The following is a 22,079-nucleotide window of genomic DNA, read 5'->3' on the forward strand; positions in this document are numbered from 1 at the left end:
TATAACTGGAAATCTGGCTCAATAAGATACTGGAAAATATGATAAAACTATTTCAGAAATATTAACTAGTCAAAACTCGCTAAAATCTCTCTTAAAAAAACCAATTACTATAGCTCAAAAACCTGGCCACAATTATGGACGCAAAAGTAAAAAATCTATCCCATAATCAGCAGACCTTAGAAGCAAAATTTGATTAATCGGCCCCCACAAAGCAAAACTAAGCTGCCATTTGCAGCTACTTAAGAAAACGTTTTACTTTTTGAAAAAATTGTCAAAATTAAGAGTTACACGAAGGAAAACAAAATTCATTCTCTAAATTTTTCATTATAGAGGTACCTATTGTCAAACTCCAGGATTATGTATTGTACCACCTTTATCCCCATACCTGTGCCTCTAAAGTCCAAATGCGAAATAAGCTGTACATACAGGTAAATACCTAGGTGCATAAAACAAATTTGTGAAACTCAGATCTAGAGATAGGATTATACACATGTTTGTACTGTACATTTTTTAAATAAATAAATAATTCTTGACGCCTAATACCTAAATGAGCACTCATATAAATTATCATTGTTCCGTAAATTTTATTGTGTTTATAGACATTTTGTGACTTTTACAATATCATGTAAGTTTTACTTTCAATTTATACTTTTAAATGATTAACAACCTTTTTATATTTTATGACTTTTTTACACCCTTGACAATGGTGTAAAAACCAAAACGCGTCAGGATTAATTGAAAATAAATATTGTGAAGAAGAAAAGAATTATGTTTTTCATTTTGCTTTGCATTTGGTACTTCACCCTAGACAAATCCATCTATAGAACTCAACCCCAGCTGGACTATATACATCCAGGTCTTCCAAATTAGAAGCTACCATGAGAGCAAAAACTCATTTCACTACATAGAGCTGCCAAACCCGACATTTAATGTGAATATTAGCAGTCCCACCATGAATTAGCCACGCTTTGAACTCGACAATCTTAATTTCGACGAATGGAAAAATATACACACCATGATTGACATCCAGGACAAGAAATTAGAAGAAATCAGACAGGATCTGCAGAAACCTTCAAATAATAAGAATCCCTGCAACGACCAGAATTCCAGCAACCGATTCCTATAGGAGAAGTTAGGCTAGGAAATTTTTGCTGAAAAATTACTACTACTCACCTTCGCCGAAGCGGAATCAACAATCCCTGCCAAATTACAAGTCAGCCTATCGACCATTATCCTCTACCTTCCTAGTCATAGCTACCGTCGCCTACTTATTACTGAAGATTTCGCCCTTAGCGCATCTCTTGAAGAGGAAGGAGTTATGGGTACTAACCCGCTACCTTATGCCGACCTTGCATATTAATTGCATAATAAACCTTTGGCAGCAAACATACTATTATAAATGTTATAGATTTTATTGTAAACAGGTTGTTTATTTTTAAAAAGCAAATGTCCGGAGGTATCACTTAACTAGCAAGACATTATCTACGCATAAAATATGTTTTTTCTCCCATAAAAATCAAAACATGTTTAAAAAAAAAAATCTAACTTATGAAACAAGAAATAAGCAAAGTAAGACCAAATTTCTTGAATACAGTCCTTATTTCACGTGCGTTAAAATCTACAATGGTGAAGTGAGGAAATTGGATATGCCCAGCATATTTATTAAGGGAATAAAGCTATACAATCGTAGTCTGCCGCTTTCACAGCCAGAGAAACTTCCAGAACTTTGGTGCGTAGGCCGCGGACATTTTGATAGTAAAATGTCGATGAATTTCTAGAGGCGGTATTGTTTGTGATTAAGGTTGATATCATATGTTCATTTGATGATTTGAGGTCCAATGAAAAATTGTCGAATCATCCGTCATGGAAGTAGCACCGCAATTGGTCAGTTCAAGTAAAAGGTTATTCGGTTCGGATAGTAAACATAGATTGCTAGTCGAAAGGAACTCGTCATTCAATATTTTACACATCTTATACATAATGTCATGTTTATCTGAGAAATCTATAATCCTATTTCTTTTTGTCGGGTTGAGGTGAATTAACTCTCTAGAACCATTTTTCGTTATAAATGATCTTAACATTTGGTTTTGCTCTCTTATAAAACTGTTGAGTACAGGTTTGTTGTAGTAGTAAAATGACTCAATCAGTATAAGGTTCGTATTTCTGCAACAATCCAGCAGAGATTGTATGCTTTCAGTCTCAATTGATTTACCTTTCATGGCATTTGCAGATCCAGAGTAGATAATAACAAAGTCGTTTTTTGTAAGACTCTTTGAAAGCAAGGTGCAAGTCGAGACAATATCTTTGAATAAAGGTTTATGAAGTATCTGACAGTTAACATCTGTTTTAAATCCACATATACTTTTTAGCAAAAACGCTAAACCTTTGACGTTTGAGTCATTTATAATGAGTGAGTTCCTTACTGTCTCTGAATTTCTGGAGTTTGGAATCGGTCGTGCCGATGAGTTAGTTGGTCTGTTATTTCTTTTTGCTCCATCAGCTTCATGTTTGCTTTTTTCAAATCCTTTATGTAGGATTCATTCTCCGCAGTTAGACATTCAATGGTTGTCAAAAAATTAGTTTTCAGTTTCTTCAAGTCATTTAGCTCACGAGTCGTAGTTGCTTCTTTGTCTTGAAGGTTCTTGAGTTGGGTTACAAGTTCTTCATTTTTAGAGATGAGATTTAGTATTTCGCAATTAAGACTTTTTATTTCTTTTTTTGTTCTTCCAATTTAATGGTGTCGTTTATTTGAGCATCTGATACCATACCTTCAAAATCAACTGGTCGTTTTAACCGGGTAATATGATCAGTCTTCTCCTTAAGTTTCGTAGTCAGTTTGTCTAATTCCACTCGTGTAGACCTTTCGTTGTCCTCTTAATTCTTCTTGTAGCTTTAATATAAGGTTGTCCTTTTTCTTACGTTCGGCATTCCGGCAAGACTATGACAGGTTAGTTTATACTTTAGCAACAACGCTTTACAGTCCTCGCAATAAAACATAATTTTCCGTTGAATAAGGGCAATTGAGTGACATTCCGTTGTGTTAAGGGAAGAACAGTTCTTACAATAAGAATGCTTGCAACCATCGCAGGCTGCGCCAAATAATTCATCTTTCTGAGGGCGAGCTTTACAGACGCATTTACATTTACATACTTTACATACTAGACCAGACATGTTAATAAATAGACAGTATAGCCTTGAAATTATTTAGCATATATTATCACAGGTACCAAATAACTTTAAATGTTAAATGTTAAGTTAGGAACGCAGCTGCACCGTAAAAATGTAATTAATGTAAATGTACAGAGAATTGGCGCCAAAGAATTGCAGGAATGAATCGACGTCTATTTTCCACAAAAACAACGGAAATCTTCAAATAAAGACACTAACTGACACTAAACCAAATTAACAACGAGATGCACGCAATTTAAACTATTAATTTAAACTCAAAATAACAAAATTATGTGAATATTTGAGGAGGTCGTAATATACAATATCCACATTATTTAACGAGGTATTATGTGTTCCAATAAATTATTTTTGAACATTTACTAATTCAGAAGAAAACTTGCCTAAAGCTGCCCATATTGCTAAATTTTATATTTTGTGTTTGTCTCTTTGTCAAGTAATGTGTTGTGTACTTATATAATATTGTTTGACACATTAAGTTTGCATTTTTAGTTTAACTTTTACAGATATGTTATAAACAATGTTTTAGGATATCTAATAGTATTAATATTTTAGTTTTTAGTAAAATTTTTATAATGTACTTATATTACTTTAATCGACAAGTAATAAATTATTTAATTCTTAAAGGTTTTTAGTCAAAAAAAGAGAATATTAAGAATTTTGTTCCTAGGTAGTCATTTTTACGCATAACTTAGAAGCCAATAAAAATTAGTTTGATTTTTTTTTCAAATTATTATAGAAAAGTTTTCGAAAACACATTGAAGGGTAAAAACATGATTTTGGATTAAGACTTTGGGTAGTTCTTTGTTTCTATTTCTTATCAAATTATCACTTTTATGAGATATGAGAAGGAAAAAACCCAGATTTTTTTAAGATTAGTTTTTTTGAAGATTAGTTATGCTTTTAGGGTCTGAAGAAATTCAAATATATGGAAATGTTTGAAAAATCACCAAAAATTTAAAAAACTAGAAAGATTTAGTCCCTGAAACAATTATGAAATTGTTAAAACAATTCGGGTAAAGAACCTAGAAATATACTTACTTTATTGCCATTTTTATTGAGCTCTCCTTGTATTTGAAGTCTGGTTTTGATGAGGTCCAAGGGATATGTCACTAAATATAAAAGAAAATCATATATTAATATACTTTTTTTAAATAAATTTTTTAAATATTTAGCCTCCTTATTACGGGCCAAGGGAAGAAAATGGGAAAAAATTATTAATAGTGTTGGGTTAGGTTAACTTTATTGTGTCATGTATTTACGCTCATAGTAAGCTGGGCGTCACAAAAAGGTCTTTACAAAATCTCCCCACATATTCCTGTGATCAAAATAAGCCGATTTAAGCAACTTACTTTAGTCCGAAATTGGTCCGATTCGACCCACAGGAAGGTAAAGTTAAAAAAAGGAAAATAGTTTTTTTTTAATTTATAAAATTTTTTAACATATTAAAAATTTAAAAAATTGTATCCACTGTTTTTTTGCGATGTGAAACCCGAATATGCCTATCCTTTCACTGTGGCCATCAGAGAGCACTTAGCACTGCACCTCTAATGTTTTAAAATGTCCATAACTTTTTTTCTCAGTGTAGTTTCTTACTTTTTTGTTAAAAGAAAACAATTTCTTCATCAATTTTAAACAACAACGGCCAACCTTAGTGGGTTTTGTTAAGATCCGGTAAAATTGGTTAGTAAAAAAGTAAATTAAAAAATTTGGTTGTTTTATTTAAGCAGAAAATTAATTTATCAACCAATACGGATTTTATACATATTGGTCAAAATGTTCCCCATTTCACAGATTTCGCATACCAAAAAACCCCTGGACACAAATTTTTAAAGTAATATGAGTAACTTAGAACTGAAGTGGACCAAGTCCACAAATCGAAATTTTTAAGCTGTATATCCAAACATTCTCTTTACGGTTATAATTTGTAGTGCTGTAGTGAACCAAGTCCTTACTTAAGGTGTCTACTAATAGACGGCGTTAGTTCTCTTCTGCCCGTAATTATTTTTTATAAATTTCTGTGCAAAAGTGAACCAAGTCCATCGTCCTTCTATTAATAGATTATAGTTTCCCTGTGGATATTTATTTCATTGATTTGTACATAAAAAGTATGAATTTTGAACAGAATAACGGTAAGTTAGCTATAACACATATCATAAAAAGTTTTAGTATATAGTTTATGTTTATATTTAATGTTTATGTCTAGTTAGGTATATTTTGTGAAATAAGATGGTGAGCTTATGTTTACAGTGCATCCCAAAAGTTATGTCTAAATTCATTTAAGATTCAGGGGTGTGTGCGAAAAAAAAACGCTCGGACCCGTCGATTTTTATTTCAAGTTGCGCATTTTTGTACGTGAAGTTTGTATATACAGGTTTGCTCAAAAATAAATTACGACCATGAACTACATTTTTCCAAATGAAAGCACCTTTTTTTAATTTCATTATTGAATTTCGCGTGGAATTCTACGTATGTTTCATGCATCATGTCCTATACCTAAAGTCAACAGTTATCGAAAAAAAGACGATTCATGTAACAAATAAAAAAAAACAAAAATTAAGTTAAATGTTCAAAATGGTTGCCATTCACGGCTTGACAATATCCAAGGCGATCAATAAAGTCTTGCACATTTTCAATCATTTCCGGAGTTATGGCGCGCACTTCTCTGCGAATTCTCTCTTTTAAGTCTTCTAGATTATTTGGCCTATTAACAAAATACCTTCGAAAAAAAAGTCTATTGGTGTTAGGTCAGGCGACCTAGCAGGCCATTCGATGGGTCATCTCCTTCCTATCCACCGATTGGGAAAGGTTTCATCCAAAAATGTACGCACAGTGGCAGCATAGTGCGGAGGAGCGCCATCTTGCTGGAAAATTAGTTCTTCGTCAGGATAGTCTGGGTCCAATGGATTTTGAAATAAAGCTAGTAATGCTGGAACTAATTTAAATTGGAGAAAATCGAGATACACTTGTCCCGTTAAAGTCTTTACAAAGAAAAAGGGACCTATTACTCTTCCGCGCACTATTCCACACATTTAGTTTTTGAGGGTACTGGGTGTTTACCTCCATCATCCAATGCGGATTTTCTGTTTTGCCCAATATCGACAATTTTGTCTGTTCACACTACCATTCAAACAGAACGTGGCTTCATCAGAAAAAATAATATTTGTTACTAAATTATTATTTAGATTGCACATGTTTTGTAAGCGTCACAAAACTCATTTCGCCTATCGAAATCGTCATCAAATACCTCTTGCACAGGAATAACATTGTAGGGGTGATATTTGTGCTTTTCAACTATTCAGTGAACTATAGATTTCGCCATGTGTAAATTTGCCCCAATCTGCGACAGAGGAGTGCATGGATTTTTTTCCAAAGAAAGCAAAACGTCAAGTTGTTCATTTTCATCTCGAGCAGGACGACCAGATTTCTAACATGACCGAATTCTCTCAATTTAGCCTCTATTCTACTCACCACCTTTTGACATATCGGAGGACGATCAGGATGGATTTTATTGAATAATTGAGCAGCTTCTCTTTGAGTACGTGTTCTATCACCAAACCCAACCATGCACAGAATTTCTATTTTTTCTCGTTCCGTTAACTTTACCATTGTGAAAACCGCAACTTTGCTCGTACACTTCACACTTGACAATATCTGTTTGACGTATGAAAGCTATGAAAATACACGGTCACCCAACTTTATTTGAAAGGTGCTTTCATTTGAAAAAATTAAGTCGATGGTCGTAATTTATTTTTGAGCAACCCTGTATATACAAACTTCACGTACAAAAATGCGCAACTGAAATAAAAATCGACGGGTCCGAGCGTTTTTTTTTCGAACACACCCCTGAATTTTAAATGAATTTAGACATAACTTTTGGGATGGCATAACTTTTGGATGCACTGTATATCAGATAAATATAAAAGCAGGTGGATATTTCATTAGTTGATCATAATCACCATCGTTTTCTGACGAATATAGCCTAACCCTAAAATAACTTTCATACAATTTGTAAAGTCTAAACCGAATATGGCGGTGTTCGAAGATGTAACTAATGGTAAGTTAATGTAATAGTTTCTAACGGGGTTTCTAAAGTACCTTCGCGGTAAAAATGTATTCGTTTGAATGAAAAAAATGTAAATGTACCTGGTGATCCACCAATATTTTATGCCACTACCTTAGTTGGGTATTAGTTTCAATGTAAAATTCTTTCTTTTCGTTGATTGCAGGTAGTGCCACCCGGTTTTGGGTCAATTTATGAGTTTTGCCCATTGTTACCCACTGATAAACATTGAAAACGGTTCGCCAAAGGCGTGCAACTGGGACTTGTTTTTTACCTTATAATTAATGTACTTAAATGCTATTTTATTTTAGAAAGTTACTTTTGTTTAAATGGAATAATATATTTTTTTCACAAATTTATTGAACATAATATGTAGAGTAAAACAGTTGAAATAGTCACTTTTGGATCTGGCACTTTTTGAACAGTGTATAACAATTTTAAATTATAATAGATTGTAGTCTTCTTCGTCATCTGACGAACTGTCATCACCTCTTGACATTATAATTTAAGGATCGACTGTCTGATCGATGAGGTTGTCAAGATCCCACATTTTGTCCTCTTGTTTAATTACATGCTGGACTGCTTTTCGCCAATTCTCTGGTGTCACTTCCGTAATGGCTTGATCAAACAGTAGCTTAACATCTTTCATTTTAAAAGTCGTGTTTTGTCTTGCTACAAATCCTTTTACCTGCGCCCATATCAATTCTATAGGATTTAGTTCGCAATGATATGGCGGTAAGCGCAGTACAATTATATTATATTTTTCGGCTATATCTTCCACGGCGTATTTCATGAAACGAGTTTTGTGTAAGTTTGCTATTGCCAGCAGTTCTTTTTTTATCAAATTTGCTTCAAACGCAATACCTTTTGCAGTCAGCCAATCGATAATTTCTTGCTTTCTCCAACTTGAAGTTGGCGTCTTCTCTATTCGCCGTGAATGATAGCTTGCGTTATCCATAACCACCACCGAATTAGCCGGAAGAAATTTTATCATTTCACCAAAATAGTCCTCGAAAACGTCTGAGTTCATGTCTTCATGGTAATCTCCTGTGCGAGTCGACTCAAAGGTTAGCAGACCTTCTTTTAAAAATCCCTCTTCGCTTTCAATATGTGTGATTATAAGTCTTTTTCCTTTTCCCGAAGGTACTTTAATACCCGTAGACAGGCCTTCTATGAAAGCTTGGCGAGCACTGGTTATATTTTTGTCTTGCCACATTTTTTGGACTATATAACCTTCGTTAATCCACGTCTCATCAAGATAAAAAACTTTCTTTTGCTCCCTGCGGTACTGCTTGATACTTCTCAAGTATTGTCGTCTCCAACAAACAATTTCGTCGCTCTCCAGTAAAAGTGCTTTGCGGTTATGCTTTTCCCAGGCAAAATCCATATTTTTTAAAGTTTTCCATAAAAGTTTTCTACTTATCAACGGAATAGTGTCATCTCGGCCAAGGTCCATTAAAATTTTGTCTAGGGTGGGTATTTCCTTTTTAAAATAAAAAGAGTGAACTTTTCTTCGAATTATACATTTAGCATTTTCATCAAGGACTTTTGTAGGTCGTCCTGGCTTTTGCTTGGGAGATTCCACTTGACCTGCTACTTTTCTTTCCCGCAACAATTTAAAAATGGTGGACTTTCCAATTCCACTCATTCGAGAACATTTTTCAACAATTTCTTGCACAGTAAAACTAGGGTAATCGTGTTTTATGCAATCATGTACATTTAAAATAATAACTTTTTCACTCAGCGATAGTGGAGAATTTTTAGTACATCTTTTCGTTGGACTGAATACCTCATTTTTTTAAATATTGGGATAATAATATTGTGATTACACTACAGCGTAGCAGTGACTACTAACGTTTAAAATATGATTTAAAAGTATTTATAGTCTGTATATATTACCTGACCCCATTTTTGCATGTTACAAAGCGTTAAAAGATAGGTACCTATACAAAAGGATTAAGAGTATTTATTTAGTATTTAATCTCTTTCAAAATAAAGGCATTTAATCCGTGAAAATTAAATTCATAAATATTATAAGTACCTGCGCCTATGAACTACCACGAAATGTAGCCAAACAGAACGGAATTCCCCAGTTTATTGCTCTATACACTTCTGAAATAGAGTATAGCCAATTTTTCTAAGCAATATATTGTTTTACGTGGCTTAGTGAAGACACTAAAGTTATCAAAAAGCGCCCAAGAGATGGTACAGGGACCGAAAAAAAAATATAGAGCGAGTAAAGAAAATCAAACTATAGGTGTGCAAAATTTTTTTCTTGATATTTTGGAAATCAGTTGGGGAAGACTTTACCGATTATTTAGTAAAGGAAGAGGTTTTTCCTGTCATGGATAGTGGGGACAAAAATATTTCGAAAAATAAAATAGACGATGCTCATATTGTTGCACATATAAATTCTTCTCCTGCATACCAAAGCCGCTACAGCCGCAAGGACAATGACCAAAGAAAATATCTCTGTCCCTATTTACCTATTAGAAAAATGTTTGATATGTATGTTGAGCAGTTCACCCATGAAAATAGACAACTTGTCAAAATGTATTACCATGTATTTTCTACGAAGTTTAATCTCCATTTTAAAATTCCCAGCTACACATGTCGGTTGTGTGATAAGCTAAAAATCCAGATGCGTGCTGCAAAAAAACGACGAAGAATATTATTTTCTTTTCCGATTCCTGTACCGGGCAGAATCGAAACATAAAAATGTCACTTACGTTATTAAAGCTAGTTCATGATCCTGCATAAGCAGCAAAAACTATTGACTTAAAATTTATATTGTCTGGGCATTCCTTTTTTCCAAATGATTCCGAATTTGTAATAATTAAGTCATCGAGCAAGAAGCATCAAAATATTTTTGTTCCGCAGGACTGGCTTGACGTTATCAAGAACGCAAAGAGAAAGAAGCCCCGATATGAAGTAACCAGAGCGGAAAGAATTGAATTTCTTAGCACTAAGGCTCTAAAGGAAGCCATATTCAATAGAAAAAAAGATTCTGCTAACGTTCCTGTAAACTGATTGAAAATACGTTGGCTCTAATTCGAAAGAGGGCAAGAGGTTATTAGTAAGTTTAAAAAAACCCTAAGTGATCTTTTACTGTTCCGACAAATTAGTTAGTTAATAGGGGAACACGGGGAAAGACGGGGACGCTAAGCATTTATATCAATAAAAATGTAACATTATAATAAAAAAATAACGTTTATTCTAAAATCTCTTTCATTAACATCCATAACTGTCTTGACATAAAAACAACTAACTTATCTTACACCAAAAAACAAAAAAAAACACAATTTTCTTTACAAAAGAAAAATCCCATCTTACCCCGGGCACGAGGCAAGATGGGACAGCCCTCGGGGTAAGATGGGTGTAACGAGTTTATTTACAAACATCACATATATGGCAGATATCTAAACAGTCATCTTCTACTCCGGCGCAAGAATTGTGGGACCACTTTTGACATATTTGACAAGCTATCCATCCTTCAGCTATCCATCCTTCAGTGGACCCCACATACCTATCACCACAGTATAAACATTCGGTGTCGTCTTCGGCTGTATTCTCTGAAGCACCATTTGTTCCTTTAGTTTTATTTTTGACCTGTGTTTTCTTTTTAACCACTTTTCGCTTTTTTTCCTTCGGAACTACAAGTTTTTAGATCTTCAAGTTCTCTTTTATACGGCGTTGACGTAAGGATGGCCGTCTTGCCTCGACGGCAATTATTTTTTCTGGTTTTTATTTCTACAGTAGGAACAGGCATTATCTGAGCTGGAGTACAGTTTTCAAAACTGGTATTTAAGTCACGGCAAACATTTTCTGTAAAATTCGAGCAAACTCTTTTAGGTGGCGACCCACTTGCCTCTGGGGTTTTATGTAATGGGACTATCAGATAATGTGGCAAGCTTACTCAAAGGGCAATTATCTTCATCACCTGAGCTTTGGTAGCCGGGAGATGTGAGATGATGATCTGTATGGGCCTGATAGCTGGTAGATGGCTGAACATCATCACTAGACCCTATGGTTGAGTGATTACTCGGAATAGCAACCGGAATTACATTCTTAGTTAATTTTGGCTGATTTGTTTCATGGATGATAGAGGAAAGACCATATTTATTTGCATTCGCTTGTGATTGAGGACCTTGCTCATCCTCCGTTAGGCTTATGTTTGTTGTTTCTGCAGCAAGAAAATCGGCATCTGTAAAGTTCTCAGAGTTGAATGGCCATATGCCGCATTTCCGAAATCCGTTAATCGCTGTAGACATAGTGGCAGCTTGTATGAAAGCTTTACCAAAAAATTCATTAATTTGGAACATGCTAATAACTCTACCTGGATTAGATCTAAGCCATGCTGTTGCAGCTTGGTAATAATATACACTCAAAGGCTTCATAAAAGAAACATCCAACGGCTGAAGCCGATGAGTGCAGTGAGGTGGGGAGCAGATTATAATCACACCGTTTTCTCTAGCAACGTCTATAAGTTCGATGTTCTTTTTGTGCGTAGAGTGGCCGTCGAGTAAAAATAGCACCGCGTTGTCTTTAGTTGCTCCACTGAATTGGACGAAAGCTTTGAACCATGAGACAAATATGTCTGTTGTCATCCATCCACTGGCATTGCAATGAAAAGTTGTTCCTGGTGCTGAGTTATTCATTAATTCGGCTTTCATCCGTTTCCGAGGAAAGATTAGCATTGGGCATATAATTCCCTGCTGCGCTAACACAAATCTTGACGTAACTGTTTGTCCTCGTTCAGCTGAGGATAGCGAGCCAACTTGCTTCCTACCCTTGCGTGAAATTATCTTTGACTTTGTTTTTGAAACCGAAGAGACTCCCGTTTCATCACAGTTATAAATCCTATCTGGTCCTAGTTTATAGTTATCTAAAACATCACCAAAATCTTATAAAATTTTGCGCCGGAAATTTTATTAAAGCCCTAGCAGCTGAGGTTTCCTCAGGCTTTCTTATAGATAAATCACTGTGACGTTTTAAAAATCCTTGAACCCAGTCAACACCGACGAGTTTGGCTGTTTCATAAAATGTGTATAATAATGTTTCTTGCCATTTTTGACGGCCAGTTGGTATGCTAAGCTTCTCAGTTTCATTATGCTAAGTCGAAATAATCTTGCTTCCATTTCTTTCAAATATCCGACCAATTAATTTTCTTCCTTTTCAGTGAAAACAGTTGGCCCTAAAGGTAGATCCAATTTAATTTCACCTTTGCTTTTTAATAGCGTTGACATGTCTCTCCAACGTTGTTTGTGGCACAGAGTATTGCGACGCAGCTTTACGATAACTCATTTCTTTAGTCAAAACTTTTTCAATCGCTTGTTTCATGCTTTCCTTGGACCACTCTCCTCTCGTTTTCTTTTTATAATTGCGAACCATTCTGCTGAAAATAAAATAATATTTTAATTGACCAATATTTAACTAATCAATTTTTCCGTTGAATTTTTCATGAAAAAATATATTGGGGCAAGATGGGGTACTTGGATACCCCATCTTGCCTCAAATGGGGTATCCCATCTTGCCCCAAAGCACGTGTTTTTCAAAAGGTATTTTCTTACCTTTTATAGGCGAATATAACCAACAAATTTTTTGTGAAAAGATGCTTCTATACCGGTATAATAAAGCGATATAATATGCCATAAAATAAGATCAACGAAGGTCAAAATGGCTGTAACTCGAGCAGACGCGCACCGAACGAATGTCTCGGATGCACTGAGCGTGGGTATTAGTGATGCGAAGAGTTCGGATTAATCCTCCATTCAATCCGAATATCAAATTATTCCGAATCAATCCGGATATCTAAATCGTCCGGATACACGCCGCCCGTTCGACCGACAATGAAATAAAAGCTTGCACGAAGTGACACGAAGTTCCACGTTCCACCGGCTAAGAGAATCCGAATTAAATCGTCCGGACAAATAACCCGGCAATCGGCAATATCGTCGCGTTGCCTTGTCTAAACCTATTGCTTTATCTATCCTTATTGTACTCATTTAGAAACATAAGTGACAATATGAGATCGCTCAAACTTTTTAAGGGTCGCCTGAGCTTCAGAAGTTTTTTTGTAAACAAAGCATTTTTGTAGTGATATTTTGCATCGTTTAAAATAAACTTGATTTATTACTTACATAATTAGCTATTTTAGTTTTAACATCATGTAGAAATGCGTAAAAACGAAATGTCTAATGGATTGCATAATGCATACCTTATATTCGAAAAACAGGTATAAAAAACGTTTATCGGACGATCGAGCATCGAGCCCGAAACATGGCATAATTTGCCGAACGGGCGAGACATCGAGCGGATGAATTAATCCGGATGAAAAAACCGAATTTTCAATTCATCCGAATCAATGCTAACCGGATATTGAATTAATCCGGATTTTTACAACACTAGTGGGTATTGTCCGGACATGTGACTCTAGGCAATAAAGGTGGTCACACACTGTTAGGTTTTGATGTAATCGGGGTACCCCATCTTACCTCATGATCCCGTCTTGCCCCTAGTTCCCCTATAGTATCTCTTAGCAGCATCAAACAAGAACTTCTTTATCCATATCGTCGGCCAAAAAGAAGGATATGGAAGATTTGCTACCTTACATCCCCCCAATACACCACCAATTTTATACACATTGCAATGTGCAGCATACAACTTACCAGTTATATGCTCCACACAACTACACAAGGGGCACCAAGGAATTCTGCACTTGCTGATGAAATAATTTATGAATATCAGGAAAATTAAATAAAAAAATAATTTTCTGCTTCATATTAAAAATAATAAAAATATTTTTTTAAAGAAGAGTACTAATTTGCCTAATTAATTTTAATATTGTTCAGTGGAGAACTGGACCATGTCCAGCATTCGTTCAAAAAGGTAATTACCAGCCTTATATTACTTTATGTACTAATCAATAACTACTAGTAACTTTTAAAAGACTAATAAATTAATGTTTTTGTACAAGACAAAATTATTTTCAATAAATTATTAATTGATCATTGAAAGAAAACTTTAAAACCATTTATCTCAAAATTAAGTTTTATGGACTTGGTCCACTTCAGTTCTGAACAAAAATGTTCATAAATAAAAAAAATCGACTTTTATTTTGTAGGTCAGAACCGAAGCAATTTCAGGCTAAAGTTAAATCAGGAATACATTTTTGCTCAGGAATATGTGGTGAAATTTTGTAAAGATTCGTTGGAAACATTCTGTATATCATTTTTTATACCAGTTACAACATTCTAAATTATATTAAAAAATTAATAGGTCAACATAATGGAATACAATTGAGTTTAAAGAGGATGTTTGTTCACCCAGATATTTATAGAATAAAAGCCTAGACTGACACTCCATGTCCAGTCTGGGTTGATTTATTGCCAGGAAACACACACATATATGAGAGCAAACAAATTAATTGTTGTGTTAAAAAAAGTTATTTTTTATACCAAAAAAATACTGAATTTTAGGTTATTTTTTCGATTATATATTGCTTGCCAATTTAACAGTTATATATGCAAATTAGGGCACACGTACTAATTATAACATCCATATGTGTGGTAAAAAAATTAATGTTATTGACTAAAATATACTTACAAAATTCCGCATTCCATGCTGCCACCACAGAAACGGCATAAACGCACCAAAGGGAATCGACAAATTTGGGAACGGGCAGATCGGGCTTGGCGGGGGGTACGGGGGGCATTTTTGGAGTTCCTTCTTCGTTACAATCCCTTTATAATATAAAAATAACAATTTTGTATACATTAATTAGCAGTTTATGTTAAACATACATGTTGCAATTTAATAATGCTTGGAAATCATGTGAAAACTTTTTAGTGTCAGGTGCAGGGTAAAAAAGGACGGTCAACTAACTTAAACGATTATTCTCATATGGTAATAAGCCATATATAAACAATTGTTTTAGTTGTTAGTGCCAATAAAAAAAAGTATAGATTTTTGTTCAATGCAGTACAGGACTAAGGTATAAAAATATATTTTTTATTGTCCTTACCTGCAAATACTTATTGCCTAATTAGGACAATTTAAATTATTGGTTTATATAGAAAACAATATGATAGATAAACGTTATAGCAAAACATAACATTTCAGCGTTGCAAGGTTCAAATAGGTCATATTAACAAAATTTTAACCAAATAACTGAGATTTATTATCAATAATCCAAAGGTTATCAGTACAGATAATGGATCAAAGGCAAATTTTTCTAACATATATATTTTTTTAATTTCAAATTAAGCCGGTGCTGTAAAAATCACTTGACCCTGATTGAACAGATGCAACATCGATACCTGGAACTTGTTACTTATTTGACCTACAAAGCGATATATAATTAAATATTGAAATAATAAAGAATCAGCTTTCAAGGGCGTGTGGTACTTAACCAGAACCAACAGTATTAATAAATGTGTGCTTTAGAACAATAAAAAATTTTTTAGCGTAAATTATGACAGAACAGGATTAGTAAAAAAATAAGACTTGTTCCACTCTCTATGTATATTAGTAGCGGATCCAGCTAAGGGAGGGAAAATTTTTTCTTCCAACATTTTCATTAATATATCAATTTACGATTAAAGCAATTTTTCTTGGTTTTAAAATGTTTAAGTAAAATGTAGGTGCATTATAGACAATCATATTTGTTATTAGATTTTTTCACATTTAGATCCATACAAATAAAGTAAAAGTCGCATAGCTTTTAGGAGAATTAATGAATAATACAGTTATTCAGATTCCTCCTGAATTGTTAAATCTGGAAGAGATAAATACATATTTCTGCAGCGTTTTTAAACGTAGTCAAACAACTGTGATAATAAAGTAGCATATTATAATAATAATAAAATAAGGGAAGGCATACAATTTACTTTCAAATTGGTTTATCCCTCTGATGTGTTTAAGTATGTGCAGAGTATTGGGTCAAATGCTGCAGGTATTGATGGGATAACACTTCAAATGGTGAAACTGTGTTTGCATGTAATAATATTAAATATAACTCATATTGTCAATAGTTGTCTCGAACATGGTCATTTCCCAAATTGCTGGGAAGAATCTCTTGTTACCCCACTACCTAAAAAACATGATCCTGAAAGTTTTACAGATTTGAGGCCCGTTAGTCTGCTTCCTGTAATATAGAAGGTGCGGGAAAGAGTGGTTCATGCTCAGATCACTGATTACTTTAATACAAATGGCTTTTTTCCTGTGCATCAATCGGGCTTTAGAGCTAGTCATAGTACAATAGCTGCACTTCTAACTATTACTGACAACATTGTAAAAATTGAAGATAGGCAAATGGCTGCTATATTGATTTTGATAGACTACTCTAAAGCCTTTGATCATGAGTTGATGTGTGCCAAGTTATCATATTATGGTTTTAAGGAGGTTGAAATACTGTTCTTTAGGTCATATTTATCAGATCGAAGGCAGGTTAGGATAGGTGGTGAGACAACGCACAGTAGAAACATTATTTCAGGAGTGTCACAAGGCTCCATACTTGGCCGCCATACTTTATTGTATGTTATATATACTGCAGATACGTTTTCTATTGTATCAACACACATGCAAGCATATGCAGATGATACACAATTATTATTTCAGTTTAATCCAGACTGTCCTGATAATGCTACTGAGATTTTAAATTCAGATTTATCTAATATTTTGCAATAGTCAACAGAACATATTCTGACAATTAAAGCAAAAAGTAGAGTGTTACTGTTTTCTTCTGAAAAGAAATGGGGCATACTCATGAATCAACTTAATATTCAGATTGAAAATACTCGGTTGACTTTTGCTAACTGCGATAAAAATTTGGGTTTGTCTATAGATGTAGAGCTTAATTTTGAACAACATTTAAAATCTTTACTAAAAAGAAGTTATGTGAGAATGAAGCTTTTATATGCTAGCGGACACTTTTTAAATTTTAAAACCAAAAAAAAATTGTGTGAGTCACTTATTATGTCTATTTATTCGTATTGTTTCATAGTATATTATCCATTCTTACATGTTGTAAATAAAAAACGGATACAATACGTTCAGAATACATGCTGTAGATTTGTTTATAAATTAAGAAAATTTGATCATGTCTCAGAAAATATAAAAGAGTTGGGTTGGGTTGGGATTGTGTGTTTGGCTTAAGTGTGATAACTGGTATAATTTTAACTTGACTCTATTTTCTAGAAAACTAAAAATATGTGTCAACATCCAGTAGATTTGTTTAAAAAACTAATTTATAGGGAAGCTGTACATAATCACTCTTTACAAGATAAAAATTATTTAACATAGAACTTTTTTTTTAAAAAGAGCTTCAGTTATAATTGTGTTAACTTATATAATAATTTATACCTCTTCAATTTAAGCTATGCAATACTGGTTATTTAAGGTCTAAGTACAAGAGGTATTTATTAGATGTGCAAAAGATTTTTAGGACTTTTTTAGTGACAGATATATTATATGTATGTATGTACTGCATTGTTATATTGTTATGTTTGGTTAAAACTGTTTTATCCTCAGTGTTATCTCTTAAAAGCATTCTATTGGACTTTCTCTGTTAACATTTAAAGATGGTAAACTTAATATCTGGCGAATTGGTTGAGTGGAAGAATGGCCAGGAGGCTAAAATTCGCCAGTTGCCCTATTCTTGGGCATATGATGTGAGTGTACATTTTGATATGTTTTTGAGTTGTATGTACAAAGAAATACTTAAATAAAGGCGTTATTTATTTATTTATTTAGAATTAATTTCCTTTATTTCCTCCCTTCGGACCTGTCCCTGTGTATTCAAACTCAATTCAGATTCAAAAAGTAGCTTTCTAGTAGCTGGTCCCAAACAGAGTTATTGACAAAGCCTTATTAAATCTAAATCAGTAAAACTTGGGACTATTAGATATCAGAAAGCAAAACGGAGTTAGAATATTTTTTTTCAAATCACACAGGCATAGTTGGTAATAAGGACAAAACATCATTAAAAAACTCATCTAATGTATAATATGCCTTAGTAACTAGCAATCTTTTTAAATTCAATATAAGACTTAAGTTTTCTTATTCGAAGAGGAAGGTGATTAAACATTTTTTACCTATGTAAATAAATCAACTTCTCACTTGCTCTGAATGTGTATATGGGACCTCTCCACTATATAAAAATTATTAAAAAATCATGTCAACATGAAGGGTAATATTTTACTATAAAATATTCTTTCAAAAAAATTTCCATGACTGAATATAATTCATTCACTAAACGCGAATGACGACATAAAATTCAGTGCCAACATAATTATGGAAATCCGTACATGCTTTTACGTGTACGTATTTATCGTAAGGTTAATTTTAGAAGGAAACCTTTGGAATGTCTTAAGTTTCACTTAAAATAGAAATGAATTGGACGTACCTCCAGAGGGGCACATTAAATGCAAACCCATGATAATATTTAGATTTAGTGCATTTCCAAGGGTAAAGTGTGTATATTCAAAGTGAACTATACTGTAATTCAATCTAATTAATGTTATTTTAATTTAATTATAATGTTGACATGTTACATTATGTATATGTATCATTTTCTTCTTTTTTAACATAATGTAAGCATAATTATTAATATACAGGGTGTCCGGAAGCTAGATGCAATCCTTTAAGGGGGTGATAGCTGACTTAATTTCAAACATTTTAAGCTAAATATGTGTAGGTCAAAATTTGTTTATAAATTTTTTATGGCAATTTTTGCATTTTTCTCGAGAAATACCAAAATTTCACACTTAAACGGTAATAGAGCGCAAGTTACAATTAGTATCGGAGTTTCAAAGTTTATTTTGTTTTGTCTAATGTGTATTAATAAAAATACGATCAACTTCAAGCTTCTGTGTAAACTTATTAGAAAAAATAGAGATGTTGAAACGTAAAAAATAAATATGGAATTAAAATAAAAATGCTTTGCTTTATGTTTAAATAATTGTTATGAAAATGCTTTCGTCGTTTAAACCTCTCTAAAAATATGCCTAGCTTCTGCCCTTTATTTTAAGATATCACTCATGCCGATGCCTGGCCAATTCTCAGAATTATGACCTCTTCTGTGTCGTTGTATGACCTCTAAATTTATCTGATTTGCTTCAAATTGTATATTCGATCAAGATTGTAGGTGCGTATGACCATGCGTCCTAGACCATGTCCTTTGACCATTTTACGTGCTTTGTATTTATTGTCTATATACCTCCTGCTAGTAGCAAATGAAAAATAGAGACAAGAAAATAATTATAATGGGTGATTTTAATATCCCCAATTTTCTTAGTCACCAGCATGACTATATTGTGAGATCAACTTTGGCTTTTATGAATATAATGGAATTCGTACAATGTAACGTCCTTAATGTCAATGGAAGAATTCTGGATTTAGTGATAACCAATTTGTCTGAGTGTGAAGTTCATTTGAGTAGTTTTTCTTTTGTTGAATGTGATTCTTATCATCCTTCATTAATTATGAATTTTAAGGGTAAATTACCTCAGACTAATAATTTCACCCACAATTTACTGGTACAGAATTGTTTCAATTTTAGACGTGCTAATTATCCCATGTTATATAAATGTCTAATCGTACCCAAAGAGTTACAGTATCTGGATGTTTATCCGATTCCAGATCCCTTAAAACTGGAGTACCTCAGGGTTCAGTGTTAGGACCTCTATTATTTTTGCTCTATGTAAATAATTTGGGTTCATTAAAACTGCAGGGCAAAGTGGTTCAGTTTGCTGATGATACCACCATTTTATGGAATCATAGAGATTCTGATAATGTTAGAGCCCAGGTTTTTAAGGATCTTAAGATTTTATCGGAGTGGTGTGCTGCAAACAGGCTTGTATTTAATGTGGGCAAAACCTTTATTCTGGGATTTAAGTGTGACGTTCAGGGCCTTATGTTTAGTGAAAACTCCCCCTTACAAAACAAAGAAAGCTGTAAGTTCCTTGGTATTACCATTGATGGTCGCCTTCGCTTGGAAGATCATATCCTAAATCTTGCATCAAAATTATCCTCTGGATGTGAGGGCATGAGCTGGGAGGGGTAGTTGCACGTTCAGTGTACTTTTCTCTTATTGAGTCCCACCTTCGTTATGGCTTGCCTTTTTGGGGTTTAAACAACAAGGGATTATTAAACATAATTTTTGTGATTCAAAAAAAAGCAGTTAGATACCTATGTTCCGCTGGGTTAAGAGATTCTTGTAAACCTCTCTTTATATCTCAAAAAATCCTAACTCTTTTTCTCTTTTTATCTTAGAAACAGCTACTCTTATTCATAAATGTCCTAAACCTCCCTCTAACACTGGTCATATGACTCGCCAGGTTAACGATTTTCCCTTACCAATCCCTACATCCTCCCTCACCAAGAACTCACTTATATACCTTAGCAAAAAAATTTACAACCAGGTTCCTCTATGTATCAGACAAATTTTAGAAGTTAAGAGATTCAAAAAGGAATTAAAATCACTTTTATTATCCAGGGCATATTATAGCCTTGACGATTTTTTTAATGATACCTTTTAACCTGACATCATTTTAGTGTTTTAGTTTTGTTTCCTGTTAAATAATTTAATTTACTTCTTCTAAATTCTGTTTTATTGACAGCTTTACTTATTTTTTAATGAAATTTATCAAAAAGATGCTTTTTTTTTCTCAATCTGTTTTGTTATGATTAATTTTGGTAATGTGTGTAAATTTTATGGTAAAGTGTTTTAGATGTTATGTTTGTTTGAAATTCGAAATTTAAAGTTAATTTGGTATTTTTTAGTTTTTAGGATGCTTGTACACAAAATTTTGTTGTCTTACGTAATATAGCACATTTTCTTTCTTTCTTTCTTTCTATAGCTTAATTGAAGCTGCCGACTGGCAGGAGGTGTTTGCCTCTTTTGATCCTAATGTATCTTGCGACAGCTTCTACAGTACACTTAATGAAATATTTCATAGAGCAGTTCCGCTTAAAATCGTTAAAAAATATAAATTTCCAGTCTGGTTTAATTCTGATATCATAAAGAATTTAAATCGAAAAAAACTCAAGAAATACAGAACTCATTATTATGAAAGTCAGTTTAAAATAGTTCGAAGCAATATTAAAGAACAAATTAGGATTGCTTTTTTAGAATTTTCTCGAACAGCTGAAAATCGAATTAATGTAGAACCCTCCGATTTTTGGAACTATGTGCAGAACAAGAAAGGAATTTCGCGTATTCCCGGAGTAATGCTGTTTCAGGATCGTACAATAAAAGATCCACAGCAAATTGTTGATGCATTTGGAACTTTCTTTCAAAGAGTATATATTGAGTCGGACCCATCTAGTATTAATGTTGGTATTGAATCGAGCCAGACTATTAACAACTCTCTAAATTGCTCTTATAATTTTTCGGAAGATGAAATTGTCACCGCCTCTAATAAACTAAAAAGTAAGTTGACCTCCGGTACCGATGGAGTACCAAGTCTTGTCGTTAAAGATTGTATTCGCGCTTTATCAGGGCCTATTGCCCACATATTTAATCTTATCTTGTCTTCAACAGTATTTCCTGATAAATGGAAGACTGCAAGAATATCCCCGATCCTCAAAAGGGACCGAAGAACGACATTCAAAATTACAGAGCTATATCGATCTTATGTAATTTCTCCAAACTTTTTGAAATAGTTCTTTATAATAGAATATATACCCATGTCAAATTAGACATAGCACCTAATCAATTTGGTTTCATCAAAAATCGCTCCTGTACAGTAAACCTGGCTTGCCTAAATGAGTATCTGTGTCAGCATTTGGATAATAGAGGTCAGGTTGATGTAATATACCTTGATTTCTG

At 33.5% G+C, this 22,079-nt stretch overlaps 1 protein-coding gene across 3 annotated transcripts in view; it reads right to left on the minus strand.

Annotated features, from left to right (window-relative positions):
- Positions 1–22,079, minus strand: part of LOC126737214 (mitochondrial uncoupling protein 4) — a 71,562-nt gene that overhangs the window by 43,285 nt on the left and 6,198 nt on the right. The window contains exons 1-3 of one of the 3 annotated variants that reach the window (XM_050441997.1): positions 15,052–15,117; positions 14,855–14,991; positions 4,228–4,298 (exon numbers count right to left, since the gene is read on the minus strand). In XM_050441997.1, the coding sequence (XP_050297954.1) occupies positions 4,228–4,298; positions 14,855–14,991; positions 15,052–15,053 (210 nt within the window). In that variant the 5' untranslated portion in view covers positions 15,054–15,117. Of the gene's footprint in view, positions 1–4,227; positions 4,299–14,854; positions 14,992–15,051; positions 15,122–22,079 lie in introns of those variants that run through there. The other 2 variants (XM_050441998.1, XM_050441999.1) reach the window with 2 other exon arrangements.

This window comes from Anthonomus grandis, chromosome 6 (assembly GCF_022605725.1).
Source record: "Anthonomus grandis grandis chromosome 6, icAntGran1.3, whole genome shotgun sequence".
Lineage (NCBI taxonomy): Eukaryota > Metazoa > Arthropoda > Insecta > Coleoptera > Curculionidae > Anthonomus > Anthonomus grandis.